This window comes from Opisthorchis viverrini, assembly GCF_000715545.1.
Source record: "Opisthorchis viverrini unplaced genomic scaffold opera_v5_2, whole genome shotgun sequence".
NCBI lineage: Eukaryota > Metazoa > Platyhelminthes > Trematoda > Opisthorchiida > Opisthorchiidae > Opisthorchis > Opisthorchis viverrini.
This window is the reverse complement of record NW_008751658.1, coordinates 1354416-1378641: the sequence shown is the minus strand read 5'-3', so window position 1 is coordinate 1378641 and position 24226 is coordinate 1354416. Positions and strand designations below refer to the sequence as shown.

At 45.1% G+C, this 24226-nt stretch overlaps 1 protein-coding gene across 1 annotated transcript; it reads right to left on the bottom strand.

Moving 5' to 3' along the window:
* On the bottom strand, nucleotides 1-22604 carry T265_00193 (hypothetical protein; the record flags this gene model as incomplete). The annotated part of the gene is made up of 15 exons (XM_009163901.1): nucleotides 1-184; nucleotides 659-734; nucleotides 2409-2525; nucleotides 4325-4504; nucleotides 6231-6585; nucleotides 7081-7472; nucleotides 10223-10546; nucleotides 10763-10926; nucleotides 20659-20775; nucleotides 20829-21138; nucleotides 21176-21279; nucleotides 21314-21731; nucleotides 21767-22009; nucleotides 22042-22114; nucleotides 22480-22604. 15 exons carry the CDS (start codon nucleotides 22602-22604, stop codon nucleotides 93-95), a joined length of 3090 nt encoding a protein of 1029 aa, XP_009162165.1.
* Between the last annotated feature and the right edge of the window lie 1622 nt (nucleotides 22605-24226).

Sequence of the window (24226 nt, the reverse complement as noted above, 5' to 3'; positions counted from 1 at the left end):
CGAAGGCATTTACACAGTTGATATGAAAAGTAAAGGAAATGTTTGCGCAGAAACAAAAAAAGTTACAATAAATTGTTACACTTTACAAATACTCAATTCTCATCCATCTGAATGTTCAACAAGGTAGCAAGCATTGAGCCAGAGGTTGTTGACGGTTTAACTCCATCAATTTGTGAGGCGGGCACTAAAAAAACACAAAAGAGAAGCGCCATATGAAAAATTGAGGGATACGGATTCAAGGGGTTTTGACAATTACGACTAATTAATGCTCCAGTTCAGCTTTCCAACCTAAGAATTCATTTCTGTCACGATTCCGTAAAGGATATCATCACTGATCAACATATTGTTAGTTAACCATGACCCTAATATGATGAGTGGAATCAGTTGGCAATAGATTTTTTGTTTCCTTTGTTTTTATCACTAATAGTCAACTACGCACAATAAAGGAAGATCCTTCTACAAGCAGACAAACACATTCACATTCTCCAAAAAGGGACGTACAGCAAAACCAATTTTGGTACTGACCCATAGGAAGACGACTTGAGAACATCGGGGCTCATTAAGGGGGAGATGTGCCCGTGTGGATAAAAAAATGAACAATCGGGACGTATACACCGTGTGGATAAAAAAATGAACAATCGGGAACGTATACACTAACCTTGAAGCTGGACTGCGGGTCGGAGATAAAACTGTTCACGAGACAAGGTTGTCAACTTCCCATCGTCCATTCGAACCTATCATTGACGTCCGAAGAATTATAAAGGTAAACTGGATGCACGGCACGTAAAACATACAACAGACGGGAATAAAACGATCCATTTGCGATCCGCTTGCGACCTAATTCAGTTTTAACAGAAGACTCGACTGAATCCAGCTGGTTTGTGATACTGTGTTTCGCAAAGGCCATCTCATGTCTCAGCTGGTATGATATTCGAGATATCGCAGCGTATTTTTCGACGGAACATACTATTCATCAGTTTGCTGAATACTTTACCCTTTTTGATGCTTATCAGGTAATTGCACTTCCCGGCAAGAAAATACACTACGATACCTTGAATATCGTACCTGAGGAAAAATGAAACAATTCTTGTTGAACAGCATCCACTTGAAGAATACCACAAACCGGAGAGGTTCTGTTGGATTCACCTAGTCTCCCGCTAAGAGCAAATTAGTTTGTAGATGAGCGTACCCCGCGAATTGCGTACAGTTTAGGTTCGAGTAGAGCATAAAGATTAGACGGAAACTCGGGAAATAGGCCTATATAATTGGTAAAACTGGTCGTGAGCAGGAGATTTAGGAAACTGCGATATCTCGAATATCGCATTAACTCAAACATGAGGCAGCCAATGTGCAGCGCATTGAGAAGAATACCATAAACGAGAGGTCCATTTAAATTCAAATAGGTGCATAAATGCGTATATTTCGTGAAGAGCCGTCACGAAGAGACTGGACCTTACCATATTGAGGCAGTTTTTGTACCTCGGCGACCCACTGAGGTCCGCGTGACACTCAGATTCTCTCATACAAGGCTGATCAATGGGTAGAGGTCTGACGAACACAGTCTCCTGGTCCTCCACGTTCGGCGTTGGAACATGTGTGGTCCCGCGTTCCGTAAAAATGATAATGTACTTGCATTTCCATCCCAACATCGTTGCCTTGCGGTTAAGGTTTTGGTTGAGGGCACCCTGGCAGTATCCCAGCCCTCGTACAACCATGACATTCACAACTAACAATACTGCCATGCAACATCGGACGTCACGTGGTAGCATCAGCCTGGTCACCTTACTTGCTGCATAAAGCAGGGCGGGTAAGCGAAAACATGCTACTGCTGACGCCTCCTTACACTTTCACGTTTTCCGTCTTCCACCCTCCCTTATGGTTGTACAGCAGTGAAGCATCAGTGTCAACACTGATGTTGCTGTCTTTGATGATGATGATGATTCGCGAAGAGAAAATATTGTTGGTTTCTTCAGATGAATGTTCTAAGCTGTTTACGCGGAGTTAACGTGATGCCGTTTGCATACTGTACGGGAGTAAGTAAGTAAGTACTGGAGTACTGGGAGTAAGCTTACTCCTTCATAAGGAGTTCCATCGCGAAGTAGAACAAGGACAGGAGTGAAAAGTCGGGAGGAATGTTTTGTGCTGAAATTAGCATAACATTGTTGCAGACTCCTAGACGCCCAACTGCTGAATGCTGTTGGCCGTTTAGCCACCTCGTGGGCATGACACCTCAATTCATGCATGTCGCATACTTCCTGTAAGCTTCCAAGTTTTTATGAGATACACTCCGATACGTGATGTTAAGGACGCGCCTATTCTACGGTACTTTCGAGTAGACCTAGCTACAAAACATGCTCTGAAAGTAAGCGAAATAGGCACTTAATAGTGAGAATAGTGAATGTACTAACCTCCCATTGTTCTGAAGTTGTGCCTTGAAAGGTGCCAGAATATTCAACATTGTCATCCCACAGCACCTTAACAGTGGTTCCCTTTGAAGGAAATCCATTGGTTCGCCAGTCAATATCCTAGTGAAATAGATAACAGACTCATGGAGGACAAATGGACAAGATAATTCAATAGACAAAAATTATAGCAGAAGATTGTAGATGCTTGAATTGTGCTTGATCGGATGGACCAACACCAAACAATGCGTCGAGCGGGAGCACAAATTGTCCTAATCTTGTCAAGAAACCGATGACGACTCCAGATTTTCTACTTTCTTCAATTCTTGGATTAATAATGTAAGGCTGGTTTCCGTCATCCGCTATCGTGTTACTGTGAGATGTATTAGGAAACTGATTTCCCAAACATTTAACTCTAGAACGATGGATAGTACACGCTGCAGTAGGCTAGTGAAGCTTCAGTATTAACACTGATGTTGCTGTCTCTGTGGGTGATATTATATATATATATATATATATATATATATATATATATATAAAGGAAACCAGGTCAAGTATTCAATCAACCCAAGTGTCTCCTTTTCAGTTATCCGTGGCGAGTGATATCCTAGCAGCCATCCGAAGCTGTCCTCATGTATCCCTGAAGGTCAACATTGCGGAAGTGTGTGACGAACAACATTCACCCATGCGATCCACAAGCGTGTGTCATCTCCAAGGGGTGTGCGTAAAAATGCAGAAACTGAACAAATGTGCAAAACTTGTAAGACGAGAACGTTACCAAGCAATATAGTTCAATCAAAGAATATTTGCAGCAGAGTTACCAAGGGAATTTCCTGCAATTGTAAACAAGTACACCTGAGCTGTTGCTTTGGCCTCCGATTATACAGAATAGTGCGTGAATAGTGGTGTAAAAACTCCGAAATAGAGACGTCCAGAGTGTGCTTAGAAGTTGGTGAGAATAGAACTGAAAGCTTAGGCTGAGAGAGATATTCAGAGAAAATCACGGTGCTTTGTGAAGAGTACTTGAGGCCCTGAATTAGGTGGAATAAAAGATCAACGGACAGCGGGAGTCTACAACTAGCGATGAAAATTATTCCAGCAGTAAATGATAAATATTACAGTAGGAAACCATTTTCCCGATTTATTTGCAACCTTATATGCTCCCACTCGCTGATCGAAGTAAATGAATTTCAGAGATAAGTAAATGTGAATGACACTCGCGGATGGAGACGCTGTCGACCATATTCACGGTCAGCGAAAACACCTTATTGATGGGGGCAAAATACTAACCAAAGAGTGAAATGCGAAAGTGATAACGACGATGCCCCATGGGGATTTCTGGTCGTCTATACAAAACTGACGTCCCAAATCAGGAAGTCGGGAGTTCCACCTAGGTGACACCGTAAACTGCATATGAACCGGCATACTAGATTGAGGGCTAACTCGACTGTTGACCAGACAAACACACATAAGATAACTTCTTTGGGATCCCTCATCCTCCTTCTACGATGGAGACATATTGACAAAATCCTCACGCACGTTTGGTGATGTGAAATAGGCTGGACAACAACAACTGCGACTTTTTTACGTCAAAATCACCATGAAGCACTGAAAAACGCTAGTTACAGATTAATGAGATAGGGCTGGACAGAATCTATTTCGTAATAATAAAAACCCAAGGTGATATGCTCACCGAAGATTTCATCATCATCACGGACAGCATGACAGTGCTCAACAGCGATGCTTCGCGGCCGTACACCCATGATTTATTTGAAAACCCTATTGTGAAGGAACAGACTTCGTGCTACATTACTACAATCATTCCGAAGTGATGACATCTCCAGACATTCATTCAGGCGACACCGAAGATTTACCACTGAGAGATAGATGACTGGAGGTGGAAAACAGGCCTCAGAACTTACGACCAGATATTCGGGAGGAGTATCGGTAGAGAATGTTCCGTCGGGGAAGGCGATTCGGCAATACCGAGGAGTAACAAGACGCTCAGCGACAGCGGGAACAAAGCTCGGTGGTGTTGAAGGTTGTCGAACTACTATCGAGTCGCCAGGCATGACGAGGTCGTTATCCGAGAGGTCATGTATCTTAAGCGCGAGAGGAAAGCACAACAGGTTAAATGAATGGCCATTAATAGGGAAACGAGATTTAAAAAATAACTCTCACTGAAATTGTTTGATGCAACCAAAACGCGTGGCATAACCATACGCAAAGGGCATAACAAATCCACATACAGTTTTGAAGGAATGTTGAGGTAATGGCACCCATGGATACTCAGGTGCCTGCTTTCATTTAAATCACTGCCAACAGTCTGACAGGGTCAGTGAACTTTTGCGAAGTATGGAAGAAAGCTGTGAACACAGGATGTAGCACGCACTTGATTACTCTCCGTATACGCCCAAGCATAAACCATAATCACGCTATGTTAATGACAGCAGGTCAATAGGTTGAACAAGAGCATAAAGTACTTGATCCGGCGTACCAGGTTCCGAATTCCGAACTTTTCACAAAACCTTGGCACAGCTCCAGTCCAGACGATACTTATTCAACGCTTGCTAGTAGTGAATGCAGTTGCACAGCTCGATGGCGTTACCAACTCCCGATGTCGAATGTGTAACTGTTCAAACCCTACGCTGTCCGGGAAGAAATGCACGTAGACCATCAAACACTCGTCACGCGTGCTCACAGGATTCAGCCCGATTCCACATCATTTATGACTTCTTTTCTTCTCCAAGGGCCCATCTCAACTTTCTGCACAAGAGGACGCGCCCCATAAGTTACAGCTTGTAAGGATACCAAATTGGACCCAACGAACATAGTAATCGATGTTCCAAACAGAGTTTGCTGCGCTGCCTCCCTTCGGGCTACTTGACCTCTGCATTAGGGTTTTTGCCATATACTGAAGCAGCAGAAAGTAAAAGTGAACGCTTTTACTTCACGGGATAAAATTATGTTTATGCAGCATTCGAGATAACGTAGGGTATACCAAATTACTGACCGGCGCAGAGTACCGGGAAAGTGTCTGCCATCTCGAACGCTACCACCAGCATCAGCTGTTTGTTCGAATCCGAATGGACGACTTCATTGAACCTAATTTTCACGCGGCAGTTCACGCTCCGCTCTTATATGAATAACGCTTTACACTAGCCTTTAGTCCACAACATGTATCACTAACTGACCGCCAAAAAAAATAAAATCATGATGGTTAGGCCGTAGCACCCTTTCGGTGCCCAGCTGCAATGCCGCCCCGAAGAAGCACGAGGGCTGAGATAATACCAGGTCGCCCAATCCTAGACAGGAGCAGCAGAGCTGAAGATGTCGGGTTCGAACCACGAACCTCCTGGTTAGAAAGTCCGCACCTTAACCACTGAGCTATCTGCCGCTCCCTGACTGCCACTGTGTTGGATCGATTAGATCTGCACATTGCATGTGCGAAGCAGTCGAATGAGACCACCATCATCGAGAACATACCAGAGTTCAAAACAGCTGCCGAGTTCGGTAAGAGAATACTCCAGACACGTATTGCCATTTGATGTGCCTCACATTGTAGATGAAGTTAGGGTGAAAAAAGACCGGCTCCTGAAGCTGGTGTTCAACAACTGAAATGGGTACAGCCGAAAATCGATAGGCAGGTAGATACGAAATTGAAACGAAACGAACGTTCATCAAAACAAATATACTTTAATTTATACCACTCAAATTATTCCACAGAGGCGGCCCTTGAAGAGGGGAAGCCAGGAGAGGATGGCAGCAGAACTATTGGAGTTACGTCACAAAAATGGCTAACCAAGAACACTACAAAACATCACTCACAAAAGGGTTTGAACTCGGATGGGAATCGCAGGCCAGGTAGAACGTATTCGGGTACAGATCCGTGCCAATCATGACGCCCGCCATTTGTGCACATGTGACATGATAGCGAGCGGAACATGTGCGACACCAACAAGAGGCCATTCGTAGGAAACCACGAGAAGGTAAGAGACAAACGCAACAAATTTCGGCTGTCTCACCAGGAGTGCTTTTCGAAGCCGAACACGATTGCGTACGTCTGGAGGAAAGTGGACGTCGTCCGCGAAATCGAGCTCGAGGTCTTGTGGGGCTTACACGAAAAGAGCGCTTTGTTCCTTCAGAGTGCGATTTTTCGAAGTCGGTAGTGGAGTGGTGCATGCTGAAGTAAACAAACCGAAAACAATGGAGAACTGTATAGACAAGGTAATACGATACGTACAAAGCGCGCAAAACAGAATCGAATCGAAAGCGCTGATTGCGTGAACTGCAGCGACAAAGATTAGGGACATTACTGGACGGGTGGAATAAAACTTGGGCCCCAGGGCTCGATATCAAGTTCACGACGTAATGAAGGCCGATCGCTTGTTGATGCGCTGGAGCATCTGGCAAACTTCCAACAAAGCGACCTCATTCCGATCCATTTACATCCGTTTCCAAACAAAAGCTGGTTAGGATCAATTTGTATGCCGTAAAGCGTACAATAAACCCGGTGAGTGAAGACATATCCAAGTAAAAAAGAGTTCGTGCTGGCGCTAGCCAACCAAATTAGTATAAACTCAAATGACGAAGAAAGGAAGCAAAGAATGAAACATATAGGTGAATTAAAAATGTTGCGTTGCAAGTTGAAACAAAGGCATGCAATCGACTCACTTACTCTTCATCATGATCATAATACATATCCCGCGTCAATGGTTGTCTTCGCGGTCTGGACGTCAAACCACAAACATTAGCACGCACTGGAGCGGTCGACGACGAATAGGCTGGTAACGAGTTACGGGCGTCGGAAGTAGCTGGTGCCTGAGAAGCGCTGGGAAATTTTCCTGTAGAAGCGACGTCATCCACAGGCTTCTTCTCTGCAATCATCGAAGCACGTGAAACTGCCTGCGCGGAAACGGCGGCCAAACGTTCGACGATACTGACGAACCGACATTCTGGGTTCGCCAAAGAACAAACAATATGAGCCCAATACGGGCGCCCCGTGTGTTTATTGACAGGATTGGCAAGTCGCTTAATTGCACCGCCTCTCATGTAGCACAGAATACACGACTAAAAATGAGGAATTAGGGTGCAGATAAATAGAGCAAACGGACTCGAATGTCCCTGTGTTATAAGCAAACAAAAGAATGAACCTACTTGGGGAGAACATAAATGCATTGCAACGTGCACTGATACTGAATGAGGGCTAGGCATCCGACTCCTTGACTGTCTAATCAAAACTGAAATCCCTGTAATACTAAATTTGCCTAATGAATACACGTCTTGTACTTTATCAGGATTTCACCATACGGTTAACATGTACTTTTCCAGATATTTAGTTTGACGGGTACGAGCATTTTCCATTGATCGAAGGCAGTATTGGGTAAATGCGAGCGGATTCACCTGAAACTATGGATGCACAAGCTCGGATCTCTGAGATGCTGGTTGTGGAAGCGGTCTTACTTGTATTTGAATCCAGTGCAGTTTACGTTTACTAATTTCGCTCTTTTTAATTTACTTGTCCTAATCACGTCCATTCCAGTTCCAAGGTTATGTACGTGCGAACCCGCTGAGAGCAAGGTTCCAAAGTTGCATACACTTTTCGCCGTCAACCAGCTATACACAAAAGAAGGTGAGTTGAACGTCTACGTGTAGTTTGTGCGAATGGCAATCTTATCAAGTCAGACAGTGCCATTTAAGTCGAATGACCGAAAGACGAGTGACAACATATCCGGTTATGGAGTAACTTATTCACGGAGCCGATCATCCAGTCTTGGGACCCTTGGTACACTGTTCGACTACTGGCTGGACGGTCATGGGTACGAATCTTTCAAAGGAATCGCTATATACGTACAAGTAGTGGTCCATCCCAAGGATAAAACAGTTGCTCAGTACTTCTCCGCTTTCAAACAATTACTGAGTCAAATTGCAGGATGAACGAATTATTAAAAATTTAAGAGTTCCTTACTATCTTCAATAGCTATGCGATTCGATCTACTGTCAAAATCAGCTATTGAAATGTATTCCAGAAACATCTGGTGTATTCTTAAGTATGTCTGTCGTTTCAGAAGGGTCTGGTAAACAATCGGTAATTCTTATTTGGGCAACGTTTCGCTTTTGACACAAAAGCTTTATCACGCCAAGTGAGTGTTGGTACCGGTACCGAAACCCAACAGGGAATGGGTTGAGGCTGCTGTTATTCCATTTAGACCGAGATCGGAGATGATTCGAAGGATTCTAAACACGGCATTGTTGCCTCACTCCTGATGATGTTGCTCACAGGAGATGCCCTTTGAGCGGCACCCACTTCGACCGTACTGAATAATGCGCTTGTGGTCACGGACAACCGTTGGGCGATTGGAGTGTGCGATTTTTAGGGCCGATATATTCTAACCTGTCGTTCTTTGGGGGAAGGCAGCATTGATGCTTCCATATATATGGACATGCTGGTCACCTGGGGGGAAACATCAGACTACCTTCACACTCCTGTCGTGGAGGACAATACGACTATACCCCCCAGACAGCCTCGCAGCACGATTACTCGTAGTATGGCGTCTCGTTGCTCTTGGTCTGTTCTTTGGCCTTTTTGGCACTGTTGCACATTATAGATTCAGGTTCCAGTTAGTGTAGCCCGCGGCATCCTTGCAGTACTCAAACCCGAACACCACGGCTTTAGGTCGGGCCTAGACCCCCATACATGATGCGTTTCACGTAGAGCTCTAGTGATTTTGATTCTTCCGCAAACACTCAGTTACACACCTCTTCGTTGCAAACATGCTGCAGCCAGCCAAGCAGTAAAGGCATCGAGGATTGGACGCTTGAAACCACCTGATGTCTTCAGATCGAAGAAGCCCAGTTTGAAAACCACACTGCAAGAACAATCTTACAGTCCTCTTGTGCACATGGCACATCAGTTCAATGGGATTCATTTTTGAGGTCATAAACGACGCATATTCGGAAGCGTTGTTCGCGGCCTGATAACGCTTACAGTGAACGGCGGACCGCTGCCACTATACAGACACGGCTTGGGTACCTGCCTAGTTGGGTAAACACAGGTAGACACACGAGGAGCTAAAATCTTGAAAGAATACGTCACACTGAAGACAAAACCCGCATGGACACAGTGGGATACGTAAGAAATTCTCTCCAAAGTAGACTGAGTGAACTGAAGTGCGTCAGATGACAAGATAACGACTTCCGCGTAGCCCAAATTTACTAGTCATTTTCCAGGTGTAATTTCAATACCAGGAGTCTGGACCATTGCATGATTATATCGACGACAAAACTGAACGACAAAGGGGCAAGGGCATACAGTGCGTTGTTAAAACCTACACGGTCAGAAGTGACTGAACAAAGTCCGACCTAATGTCTAGAGAACTCGATAGCATCACTCTAAGACCACGTATATATAGAAGAAATGATTTGTCTATGGAGCCAAAGAAAATCGCAACTGTTGACCGATGACAGGCATGGCACCACCGTGGAAATGTGATCAAGGCATCCTTAGGAGGACGGAATCCTACTTGGTGCTCCTGGATTTACGTCTCATGAAGCCGGATTATTGTTAACGTCTTCTGAAGTGACCACTTTCAAGGTATTGCATAGTAGGGAATGTTGGCTCAACACGTGGCTGAAGAAGATTCCCGATCGACAGGCGAAAATTTGACTTCTATTGTTTATCTGAGAGATTCAATGAACATCGGACAAGATACCATTCCGAATCAGCGTGTATTTCAGAATTACGGCCATTTGAGCATTTGGAGTTATACTGATTAGCCCTGAGAATGCAGGAGACATCTGCCGGATTAAAAACCACTCACCGGCCTCGTATCAGCGGAACAAGCATCGCAAATCCAAGCTTTGTCACGTTTGGACTGTGAATGAGGTGGAGATTTTCGATCCATCTTCGCAGACGGTGAGTCGCCAGGCGAAACTCGATAGTCGTCACTAGCACCGTAACACCGTGCATGCACCGTCAGTGCGCAATTGGAGCACTGTAGAATTGGACAGTCACGTTCAGAGGGCAAAGGAAGCGGTATCTCTCCTGAATCAGACGAAAAGTAAGCCACTTCTGGTATGAAGGGCGAGCCGTTGGTCAACCGGACGGATTTCGGAAGGGGCGATGACAGCAGTTTTGCGAAGAACTAGAAAGTAGGATATAATCGGTCAGTTTACAGGATTACAGAAAAAAGGCGTAGGAGCATAGTCCAATGATTGAAATTCTGCTTAGGGGCAAAATAAACTTAGGAATGGTAGCAGACAAGACACTATCAACAAGGGTCCAGAGGATGAGGACTCCAACAACAGAAGCAAGCACGAAGAGAGAGAGAGAGAGAGAGAGACGAAGGTTGTCTACGTACTTGCGGTGACCAGAGTAACGAGCAGACAGCACAATAAGGGTGGTAACTTCCGATCAAAGAATTGAAGTAGCGTTCAACCTTCAAGTCAGCAGATTCGCCACACCAGAGCGCTGAAAGAGCCGGGTTTTGTGCAATATGGAAAGGCAGTCGACATTTCAAAAAACCTGAAAAGGGAGAACAAAATATATTGAAATGCAAGATAAGAAACAACATATACCGATATCCATGCATGACAGCAACAGAGCACATTCAGTATAACCTGTTAAGATGCTACACAAATTGACCGGAATTTCAGGAAGAGGATAGGGAGTAACCTTGACTTCGTCCACAATCATACCAAATCGATGATACTTATAGCTTGTGATTGTTAGACCGCACCACGGTCCACGATATTCAGCAGGGCAAATTACTTTCTCCAGCTGTCACTAACCGTTGAAATGTCTATCGACCGAAGACAATATGATACTCCTTCTCTAAGCGTAACCCTTCTGAGGATAGGGTATTTTGGCAACAGAGATTATGGCGGTGATAGTCCTATGAGAGGAGGTAACAATTCGGAACTCAGGGAAGCGGCATTTCATGATTTTCAAAATCCTTATCCGTTTCCCAAAAGAAAACATCACGAAAAAGTCACTGATCCAGATTTACTAAGCAACTGTCAGATCAAACGGTTGATACACTCAGACATCTCGTCAGAGGGCTTCATTTGCTTTAGCTGGTTTCTACTTGGCGGAAAAGCTAACCAAATGAAACAAGGTATACAATCCCTGTGGAATGGAAGATTTTCGCCCCTGTTTCCTCACGCAGAATTACTATACCTTCAACTCCATAGTCAGGTCACAACACACACCCACTTTGACGGGTTCATAAGTAGTCAACAGACACCACCAATACCCGATAGAAACCAATGACATAAATGTTCGTTACTACACGATCACAGGTTATGGTGAAACCAGCCGAGGGAGCCGTAAAAAGACTGGCGAAACCACGTACTATAGGACGGTCTGGGATAGTTGCACTGCACTCCTCGATCTGGGTGCGAAAATGGTGACGTTCTTCCTCCAGAAGAACAGTACTTCTATATTTACTAAAGCGAGGATGGAGCAATTAGGATGGAGTGACCCTAAAAGTCGTACATCTGATCTCACAGGTCTTTACCGTGATAGGCAAAGATATATTCATTGACGTTTAAACACATTTTGGAAACGTCTGGTACCACTCAAGAAGCATCTGTTGTGCGCAGAACTCAATAGTTCTTCCGGCTAAGCGAGCCCCCACAAGTGAACTGGTCGGGTTATCGATTTGTTCGTTTTGGATAAAGTCTCTAAAGGAAAAATGCTGCTTCGTGGCTAAGACCGTTGAGCGGAACGCTACGGACAAGATAAGGGAACATTCTCTAACTGCTTTGTGTCAGACTTTTGAGTTAACGGCTTAAGGTAGGGTATGTCAACTAGACCTATTTCGACCGAGACACGTAAAGTAACAGCTGAACACACGCTGTAGGAACAATAATTAATCCCTTTTGCCTACCGGTTCCAATAGTGTTTTTTACCCCGCCAGTAAGACATTGCTTCTAACCCCATACATCCAGCGTACACCGCTAGTCATCCACTAATGAAAGTGAAAACCAAATGTTCGCCAAGGACTGTGATCGACATAGACATGTCGGTTGTCAGGATTCTAGTATTCCTTGTTCATATCCTTTCTTTAAGGAATGATTTGTGTTGTTTCCAAAACAAGACCCTACTACGGTGATGCAGTCAAACAGATCCGGACTTCCACACGTTTTACACTCCGCATATCGGGTTATCCGAAAGCGGTACACCGCCATCGCGATCGTATAGCCGTTGCATTGTTGTTTGAGAGCTGAAAAGGGTCTGCTTAAGTGGATTCCTACTGTGCAATAAGGCTGACCGAGTGTATCAGTCGGAAGTTTATTCGTTACCTCGATACGCACGTACGTACGGTAGAGCAGTGACACTGTTAAACACATCTTGTAAGAAGAAATTTTCAGAGTCCGTCGGATAGCAAGATGCACAGACGTCCTAGTATGGATGGTAACTCGAGTGACAGGAATCGGTAGGCATCAAAGCAAAAACGCATCGAACACCTATACACTAATCGCTGTACGTCTGTCGCAAGAATCCAACTTAAGCGCTAATGTTAGAATCATGTTACTTGACACCCTTCCAACTGTGACTAATAGAGCGGACACATCGACCGTGGCAGAGATGACGATCTTATTTTCAAGAATATGACTACTTTTGCAGGGGTTTAGATAATTCTGTTGTCCATGCCAGCGCTAAGGCTCACTTCACTGGGATCTACAGGAAAGACTTTCACCAGGATGAAGACCGTTGCCTGCAACACTCAGCCATTTATCGACAACAAGCGTCCAGATAACTTTCAAATGCAAGGCAAAGTGGTCGATCGAATGAAGACCTGTTTCACGGCTGAAACGTTATGAATTCGGGGTTTAACTGTGCACACTACAGTATTCCGTATCCCATGTCCAGGAGGAGAAAGCGACCCTAATGGAGAAACAGTGCGATTCGTCGAAATTCCCGAAACGACGCCTGACTCAGAGTATCAAGACTGATTAGGATAAGTGGTGCCTAGAGGTCCCAGGAAATGGGAGATTGGAGGCGATTGGGAACGATCAAGTTGTAGTCCAACTGTTCCGTAAGGTCGGGCCAATAGAAATGGTGGTCAGTGGTGCTACCACTTGGAAAGAGGCATCCGAACTCAGTTGTAAGACCCATTGCTTTGACAGACGGAGAGAGAGAGAGAGAGAGACGAAGGTTGTCTACGTACTTGCGGTGACCAGAGTAACGAGCAGACAGCACAATAAGGGTGGTAACTTCCGATCAAAGAATTGAAGTAGCGTTCAACCTTCAAGTCAGCAGATTCGCCACACCAGAGCGCTGAAAGAGCCGGGTTTTGTGCAATATGGAAAGGCAGTCGACATTTCAAAAAACCTGAAAAGGGAGAACAAAATATATTGAAATGCAAGATAAGAAACAACATATACCGATATCCATGCATGACAGCAACAGAGCACATTCAGTATAACCTGTTAAGATGCTACACAAATTGACCGGAATTTCAGGAAGAGGATAGGGAGTAACCTTGACTTCGTCCACAATCATACCAAATCGATGATACTTATAGCTTGTGATTGTTAGACCGCACCACGGTCCACGATATTCAGCAGGGCAAATTACTTTCTCCAGCTGTCACTAACCGTTGAAATGTCTATCGACCGAAGACAATATGATACTCCTTCTCTAAGCGTAACCCTTCTGAGGATAGGGTATTTTGGCAACAGAGATTATGGCGGTGATAGTCCTATGAGAGGAGGTAACAATTCGGAACTCAGGGAAGCGGCATTTCATGATTTTCAAAATCCTTATCCGTTTCCCAAAAGAAAACATCACGAAAAAGTCACTGATCCAGATTTACTAAGCAACTGTCAGATCAAACGGTTGATACACTCAGACATCTCGTCAGAGGGCTTCATTTGCTTTAGCTGGTTTCTACTTGGCGGAAAAGCTAACCAAATGAAACAAGGTATACAATCCCTGTGGAATGGAAGATTTTCGCCCCTGTTTCCTCACGCAGAATTACTATACCTTCAACTCCATAGTCAGGTCACAACACACACCCACTTTGACGGGTTCATAAGTAGTCAACAGACACCACCAATACCCGATAGAAACCAATGACATAAATGTTCGTTACTACACGATCACAGGTTATGGTGAAACCAGCCGAGGGAGCCGTAAAAAGACTGGCGAAACCACATACTATAGGACGGTCTGGGATAGTTGCACTGCACTCCTCGATCTGGGTGCGAAAATGGTGACGTTCTTCCTCCAGAAGAACAGTACTTCTATATTTACTAAAGCGAGGATGGAGCAATTAGGATGGAGTGACCCTAAAAGTCGTACATCTGATCTCACAGGTCTTTACCGTGATAGGCAAAGATATATTCATTGACGTTTAAACACATTTTGGAAACGTCTGGTACCACTCAAGAAGCATCTGTTGTGCGCAGAACTCAATAGTTCTTCCGGCTAAGCGAGCCCCCACAAGTGAACTGGTCGGGTTATCGATTTGTTCGTTTTGGATAAAGTCTCTAAAGGAAAAATGCTGCTTCGTGGCTAAGACCGTTGAGCGGAACGCTACGGACAAGATAAGGGAACATTCTCTAACTGCTTTGTGTCAGACTTTTGAGTTAACGGCTTAAGGTAGGGTATGTCAACTAGACCTATTTCGACCGAGACACGTAAAGTAACAGCTGAACACACGCTGTAGGAACAATAATTAATCCCTTTTGCCTACCGGTTCCAATAGTGTTTTTTACCCCGCCAGTAAGACATTGCTTCTAACCCCATACATCCAGCGTACACCGCTAGTCATCCACTAATGGAAGTGAAAACTAAATGTTCGCCAAGGACTGTGATCGACATAGACATGTCCGTTGTCAGGATTCTAGTATTCCTTGTTCATATCCTTTCTTTAAGGAATGATTTGTGTTGTTTCCAAAACAAGACCCTACTACGGTGATGCAGTCAAACAGATCCGGACTTCCACACGTTTTACACTCCGCATATCGGGTTATCCGAAAGCGGTACACCGCCATCGCGATCGTATAGCCGTTGCATTGTTGTTTGAGAGCTGAAAAGGGTCTGCTTAAGTGGATTCCTACTGTGCAATAAGGCTGACCGAGTGTATCAGTCGGAAGTTTATTCGTTACCTCGATACGCACGTACGTACGGTAGAGCAGTGACACTGTTAAACACATCTTGTAAGAAGAAATTTTCAGAGTCCGTCGGATAGCAAGATGCACAGACGTCCTAGTATGGATGGTGACTCGAGTGACAGGAATCGGTAGGCATCAAAGCAAAAACGCATCGAACACCTATACACTAATCGCTGTACGTCTGTCGCAAGAACCCAACTTAAGCGCTAATGTTAGAATCATTTAACTTGACACCCTTCCAACTGTGACTAATAGAGCGGACACATCGACCGTGGCAGAGATGACGATCTTATTTTCAAGAATATACTACTTTTGGCAGGGGTTTAGATAATTCTGTTGTCCATGCCAGCGCTAAGGCTCACTTCACTGGGATCTACAGGAAAGACTTTCACCAGGATGAAGACCGTTGCCTGCAACACTCAGCCATTTATCGACAACAAGCGTCCAGATAACTTTCAAATGCAAGGCAAAGTGGTCGATCGAATGAAGACCTGTTTCACGGCTGAAACGTTATGAATTCGGGGTTTAACTGTGCACACTACAGTATTCCGTATCCCATGTCCAGGAGGAGAAAGCGACCCTAATGGAGAAACAGTGCGATTCGTCGAAATTCCCGAAACGACGCCTGACTCAGAGTATCAAGACTGATTAGGATAAGTGGTGCCTAGAGGTCCCAGGAAATGGGAGATTGGAGGCGATTGGGAACGATCAAGTTGTAGTCCAACTGTTCCGTAAGGTCGGGCCAATAGAAATGGTGGTCAGTGGTGCTACCACTTGGAAAGAGGCATCCGAACTCAGTTGTAAGACCCATTGCTTTGACAGACGGAGTCTTTCAAAGAACTGCTTAGCTGGACCCGGATGCTTAGCATCTTCACGTTGCGATAATTTCCCGAAAACCATTACACATAAATCGAACATCAACATTTGTTTTCTTCTCATACCTAGAAGCAGTGTCTGGATCAGTTGTCCGCACTGTTTGTTGACAGTAGCTGTCTCTCAAAGTGCTCCCAACATTTTCGTCACAGCTATCCTATTTTCAATTTTCAACAACTACGGAGTTCATTTTTCTGAGTTCATAACCGAAACTGGTGTTTATCAGGACTATCCATTATCGCCTTTCTATTTCAACTCCGAAGTGCTCCGATTACTTACTGGAAAAAAACAATGTCATTTCTACCAATCACGATGTGAAACTTCTCGGGAAGGACCCCATAGAGCTTGAGAGTACAGCCCATATCGCCCCACATGGACCAAGTGCTATATGAATAAAAGATATGAAACTAACAAATAATGTTACGAAGCCCATTGAAGGCACACAGTACTATCAGAAAACGAAAGCCACGCAAGTTTATCACCACATCAGAGCCAATAGGCATAGTTAACAAAGTTACTTATCTGGTCAAATGGCGATGCTGACGAAGTGAATGCCAAAACTGCTGAATTTTCCTTTACACTAAGGAACTCTGAGGTTGACAGGATATAAGACCGTCGGTACAAGGTGGGGATTACAACGCGGCAGTGCGTCCAGTGTCACTTGTCTGGCCACTGTGTGTTGAAGGCAGAGCAAGAGTTCTCGTCCTGTAAGTGAAGCCAGTCTACGCTTTTTCAGCATAGATTGGTTTCACTTACAGCACGAAATCTCCACAAAAATCCCAAATCTCCTCACACTACCAACCGAGTAAGAATGCTTGTTTGCTGACACCCAGGGTTTCACGCTACCGTACCATTGGCGCGCACGATTAGTAGAGAAGAAATGCAGCGATTGGGTTTCGGCAGCAGATCAACCGCTTGAGCGACCGATGAAGTGGTGCAAATTCACCAAATACACTACGCTACTTCTGTCAATCACCTCACAGTGTTGTGTGCTGAAGAAAGTGACCGCGAGGCCCTAGCTACACCGGTGTATATTATCAGCGACGTTGAGTTATCAGATACCCACTCTACATTGATAGGTGGAGGTATTCATCAATATGACGGTGTAACGCAAACTGTGGCGTTGATGGTCCTGTTCCACTTTTTTATAACTAACCCAATATTCTTTTTGTTTCCACTGGCTTCCTACATTCCCGGTTCCCATCACGCAATATTCGCTGCCATATGCTGCGAATTTGCGTACATGGATCATGGTAAACTGAACTGAGCACTCGTTATATCGTCATTTTTGCCTCCCGTCACGCGTGCACCTTTCTTGCTATGTCACCTGGTATTTGTGATCGTAACAGTGGTTGTGTCACAGCAAGAAAATTTGCGTCGTTTTTAAACTTCATCTACCAATGCTACAGAACAACCATAAGATTTCGGACTATGTTTAGAACTGAGCACCGACAAGGTCACTATGACTACGGTGGAAGATGAAGATCGTTCAGACAAATCGAACTGCAACAGTATGGTACGTGATCCATTAGGGTATTAAGAGCAACAAGATGGTACTGGCGCGGACGTGCGGTTGACCACCGCCGTAAGAGGTGGTCTCGAGATAAGATCGTATAATCCTGTACGGTGAGTGGCAAGTTAGTGAAGTTTTCCCTCAAAATGAACAGCATGTTTATATTTGTGGGGATAGCGATACTAACTTCCCCCACGGACGGGTTAGGAAAGGTTGGCACTGAAATTGGCTAACTTCGGTCACCCAACGGTTGATCGTGACCACCGGTGAACTATCCTGGTGGAAATTGAAGATCGTTCAGACAAATCGAACTGCAACAGTATGGTACGTGATCCATTAGGGTATTAAGAGCAACAAGATGGTACTGGCGCGGACGTGCGGTTGACCACCGCCGTAAGAGGTGGTCTCGAGATAAGATCGTATAATCCTGTACGGTGAGTGGCAAGTTAGTGAAGTTTTCCCTCAAAATGAACAGCATGTTTATATTTGTGGGGATAGCGATACTAACTTCCCCCACGGACGGGTTAGGAAAGGTTGGCACTGAAATTGGCTAACTTCGATCACCCAACGGTTGATCGTGACCACCGGTGAACTATCCAATATGGTGGAAATACGCTAAAACTTACCAACAGCCTGACACCGCTCAAAATGCATGTTGTATACAGCAGCATTAGGACTGAGACGTCCATCTCTTACTAAGCGCACCTCCGATTACGCCAGTTCACCGCAGTCAGAAGAGTTACACTATTGATTTATTGGCTCCGGATAGGGTCCCACAGAAACAGTACTGCCCATTGGTTTGAGGATGAAAGCTTTGAGTCAAAGGTATGAGTACAAACTTTCATTACCCTGCGAGTCAGACTTATGTGTCGAATGCTCGAAGTCAGGTATCTGAGATATTCCTCCTTCCTCGACCTCGACATGAGTAGTACTATTCAACTTTGCAGCTTTTCGTTTCCCCTCAAACACACACCCTCCTTAAACTCCAGCCATCAGAAGTAATAAATCAAGTGCGCTATGTATTGGATAATATAAACAACATCAAGTGGCCTTCTTCAATACAGTCTACGGAGGAGTACCACCAGTCACTGTAACATCAATACCAGCATACCTTGAGAAAGGGGAATTCAACGCAACATAACATTGTTTCAAGGCATGCGGCCCGGATATTCTCCTCCCCGCACTTTTCGAACGTAGTGACACACTGATGAACAGTTTGACAGCCCGAAGGCGTGAGATTTGGGGCGAAAACTGCAGGTCCGTGGAATGCAGCACTTCAACCATGATCCTCATTTTCACTAAGGGCGCAAGCCCAGTAGTGTAAGACAAGTGTGCTCTTCTCACTACTTAACTTCAACTTTTTGGATGTGCTGTTTGAAATTCCCTGACAGGCTCTGAAAACTCGAAGATCGAAGAGTTCCTGGGATATTAGCCCATACAAATTAAGTACGCGGACGACAGTGCCCTCCTTGGTCCATATCCTTCGAGGAAAAGTGATGTTAAGTGACCTCGCACGACTTGGTAACGCTTCACACCTGCGAAGTGTAAAGAGCTGCTACAAAACTCGTGCTACAACCATGTTTGCAGGCCATCCAACTGATGTGAAGTCAGTTGATTGACCTGGTTAGTTGTATGAGTCCAGTTGGAGTGGCTGGAGGTGAGGTCACTTCTCGAATCAGGAAGGTTGGGGCAGCTTTTGCAAAGTTTCGACACCTATGGGGCCGGAGTGACGTCATTTTGTCTGTCCATGGCAGTGGTACGATCCAAACCGCTTTGTGGATGAGAAACGCGAAGAAGATGTACAAAACTGTGCGCTTTGTCACCGATGTCCCCTAACCATTTGGTCCGTTGGGAACACCGGAATAGAGATGCTGAGGCACGTCACATGGGCTTACTAAGTAGATCTCCCCCCATAGATGACACACACGCTTCATGTGCTATGCTGGTTTGGGAATGTATGTCCTACACCAAAGGACCAGCTCCCTTACACACCACTTTTCAATAAACTTAGTCGATTGGACAACTAGTGTCTCCCTGGCATGGGTATTCCGAACTCAAATCATCAATAGTTAATGCCAGTGACACATGCGGCTCAATCACTTAGTCAATGGCATTCGTGTATCAAAGCTATCGTCTTCAGTAAGTTCCCGCTTCTTCATATAACTAGACCGACTCAATATGAACTAACGGACTATTGCATCGCTTCCGATGCTGGGCCACACGTCCCGCTCTCTCCGATTCACGCGTGGTCGAAACTATAACAAATGGAAACAACGTGCCCTTGATATACGGTTTAAAGTTGATTAAATGAACTGATGAATGGTTTGTTTTGAGGACACTGGCAATTTTGAACATAGCAGATGCAACCAGCAGGTCAAAGGCAAATTGGAAGATGAATTGTTGTGGTGATGGAGACAATAACGGGAAACCAAATCGCCATACTTTTATGTTCGCATAACTCCAGTAAATTCCTGCTGGGTTTCGGGGACATAATACTGGGCTCAAACGAAGAACTTGTGGAAGAGCTACCAAGGCAAATATTGTTCAGATTCGGTACTCACTAGGTAAAAAACCGAAATAAAGTGCAAGGGACAAATGCCTCCAGGTCGCTAATGCTCAGACACCAGCGACAGTAAAGTAGCGCGTCTAGACCTCTGCAATAAATTGCGAAGCACGGCAAGTATCATCTTATAAGACGCTGTCAACACATTCGTTATCCTACTACAAAAAAGAAAAATAACTAACCTCGTCTTGAATATCTCAAGTCGATAAGCATCAGCTCACCCACAGCAAATTTTCTTTGTCGCCTGAATGTGGTCTTGGGATTATTCGCACAAATGCTGTCCACCTCAGATGGAACAACTTGATTATTCTCTAGAAAATGAGTAGGTTTGATACAGGCCTCTAAATCCAACCTGATTTGGGCGTTTTCGTCTGCGCAGACAGCTTCGGTTTGGAAAAATCGTACTCGTCCAAGGGATGTGGCACTGAATCTGGATCCTTTAACCACGAAGCATACTGTTCGGGCTGATAGTGTCGAATAAATGGATCCATACTGATGCGTACGGTGTCGTCCCAGCATGTACAGAGCGTCGCCTTCTTTCCAAACTCAAGCCACCTTGGTAAGGCAAAGTTTACGGCTTCGGCAACATTCAATCCCAAATTGAACCCAGCGTGATAGGCGTAGGGGAATGTGATCATGAATTCTCCGCTTTTTTGAACCATCTAGTTGAAATCGATTGCAAATAAGTAAGTATCGCACTTTTCTTGTCGGTATCCCAGCTTCAGCTAAGACTGATGGGCTAATAAGCACACATTTATGACGGAGGAATGAGGGACAATTGAGGAAATCAGAACGAAAGTACTCTGAAAATTCAACAAGATTAGTTCAAGCACTTACCAAATACGAATGCCTCGAATTTACGCGCGTAAGGAGGAGGGATCACGTACCAAAACTTGGGGTGACCGATATGTACATAATTGACCGAATACAGGTCGACATCTTCAACATGCCAAGGAAATGTTGACCTCCACATTCCGTAGTACAAATAGGGAGTATTTACTCCGGGGATGACTACGTTTTGAGAGTTCAGTACGTGACTTAACATGGAATCGAGCGCAGCCAGATTCCACACGCTTTGACCTCTCATTAGAGTCCCACTGACATTGGCGCCGTACAGAGGACGTCCGATACCTACGGAAGACCAATACTTTTTTTCCAAATGACTCCAGTCCCTGTGGCTTGGCGTACAGTGCGCACTTGAATTTGCCAGTTCACTGAACTCTTTAAATGTTAAGTTACGGGTTGCTGTGATATTCTGTAAGGTGAGTAGAGATGGACAGTTGCGAATACTTGAAAGTAAACACCCCGACCACCGAACGTGGTCTGTGAAACAGGCTTTTCGACAACCATTGAGTCAATATCCGTATAACCCCCGACACGGGCAGACCAGCCAGGAGGAGGAATGACTTTGCAGAGACCTATGTGATGGGCACCAAGTTCCTCAATTTTTGAGACACAATCCGTGAAGTTTTGGAATTCTTCAACAGTAGGTTCATACACGGGGATTTCAGGCAACGTGGAAGGATTCATACACTAAAAGAACGTCAGTCTTCATCGATTTTTACCATCGTCTTTTCGATCCTAGCTGTTTTTGCCAGTCCATACTGTGGTTCGGTCATTGATCCAGAATGTACTGATCTGCGAATTAAAGCAATGCAGTATAAACAACTGGCATATTGATAGACTAGTCAAAGACTAAAGACCTCGTAAACTAAGTTACTAGAGGAAAAATACGCAAATATGCAAACGCAAAACATAACACAGGTGTTCCGGAGTTGTAGAATCCAGGAGCGGTGTTGACACACTGGCCTAGAATATCAGAATTCTAGAGTTCAAAATCTTACAAGGCCAAGAATAATGAGCTTTAAAAAGGCTGAAACTAGACTCCAATGCTTACCCGTTTAGTGGGAAATCACCTGAATAAGCAGGTCAGAGCAGGAGGATGACTGTACACATCGTGCTGTGAAAGTGGGCTCCAGCGCCCAACTTAACTACCATCCGACCTCATACAGACACGAAGTAAGAAAAGAAAACGGCAGGGAAACATGTACATGAGACGCTGGGTGGCGGATATTTGAGTGTTGACATGCAAAACAAACTCCCTTGACGGTGGCACTATCAATAACATCAGCAGTTGCTACTACTGGAAATTGGTTTGTTCACTGAAGTGGGCAGTTTGGTTGCAAACGCTTCATTACCAGTTGAGGTGACGTCAGCAGTGCGTTGTGAGTAGAAGGGCGTAATTGTTGTGTGTATATGGAAAAGCCACCGATTGGGATTTTATGCTGCCCGTGAAACCTCGCGTCTTGAGATGGAGGCTGATCGTCAAATGCCATGAGATGGCGCACACAGGGTGCAACAAGACATACGACTTAATTAGACAGATGGTCTACTGACCAAAAATTATAAGTGAGTTGATGGATTATGTGGTGTCCTGTAAGCGGTGCCAACCGATGGAAGGGGATACGACAAGGGCAACTTACCCTATGGAACTTATTCCTGTATCAGCGACCGGTGAGTTGTGGCCCGTTGGCGTCATTGGGTTCGTTTCCGCTGACAGCCAGTGAAAGTCAATGCGTCTTAATGATGATAGAGCACCTGTCGAGGTTGACCAAGGCGGCAGTCATGCCAAATCAACGAGTGGCGACGATCAGTGGATCGGCGATTCCCCACATCGTAGCCAACCATGAACTACCAAAAATGATCCCAAAGGAGCGCTGAGAGAGTGAAGAGTTTAGGAGTTCCTTGCAGAAGCTGAGCATCAAGCGGCTAAGGACGGCACCCTACTACTCACAAACGGCCTAACTGAACGAAATAATCATACGATTAACGAGTGGCTGGCGGCCAATGGTGACTGGGAAGTGAACTTGCCGACGACGTTGTAAGCACATCGTGCGTCAATCCAGCCAACCACAGGCAAATCCCCATTCATGTCAGTGTTTAGTCGACATCAACGCCTTCCAACTGACCAGGAAATTGAGCTGTGGCGGACGACACACTTGTCTCCAGAGAAGCTATGAGAGAAAAGGAGAAGCCAAGAAAATTTGTCCGCCGTTTGGGAGAGGACCACAGAAAACGTCGGGCAGGAAGGCACGACCATCCCCCGTAGGCGCGAAGATCAAATGGAAGGGTGATCAGAATCCTGGGAGAAGCAGACTTAGGTCACGGACGTTGGATAGCCGGTGGTAAGGCCCGTTTGTCGCTACCGACCGTCGAAGGAACGTTTGTATAATTCAGGACAGTCGATAATCCAAAAGAGTAAACCGTGGCATGATACATCCGAACAGGTGCCGACTAGTCCAACTGCTGAGGCCGACATAACATCGACGGCATGCACGTGGCCAAACCAGCGCAACCTATGCAGTGTGATCAGTTCATTTATCGAGGGTGAGTTATTTCTCCCGAATATCATTCGACATACGTCAGAATTGCTGATCCGGTGTTCCGCCAGGTCCGGGCAATGCTCCGAAGACATCGATGGTCAAACACTGAGTCTTTCGACGTCCTCGGCGAGCAGCGGTCAGGTTTCTGATCCGTATAGTAGTATGGAGCGCACCACAGTATTGTAAACTCGACCCTTGGCGGATAAGTTGATGCCACACCTACGCTACAGGTGATACAGGTCCACAAAAGCTGCTCTGGCCTTTCCAATCCGGATGGAAATATCACCGGGACAGACCAAGCGGCCCAGGTAGACAAACTTGTCTGCTACTTCAATCGGTTCATCCGCAAGTATGAGGCTAGGGTTCG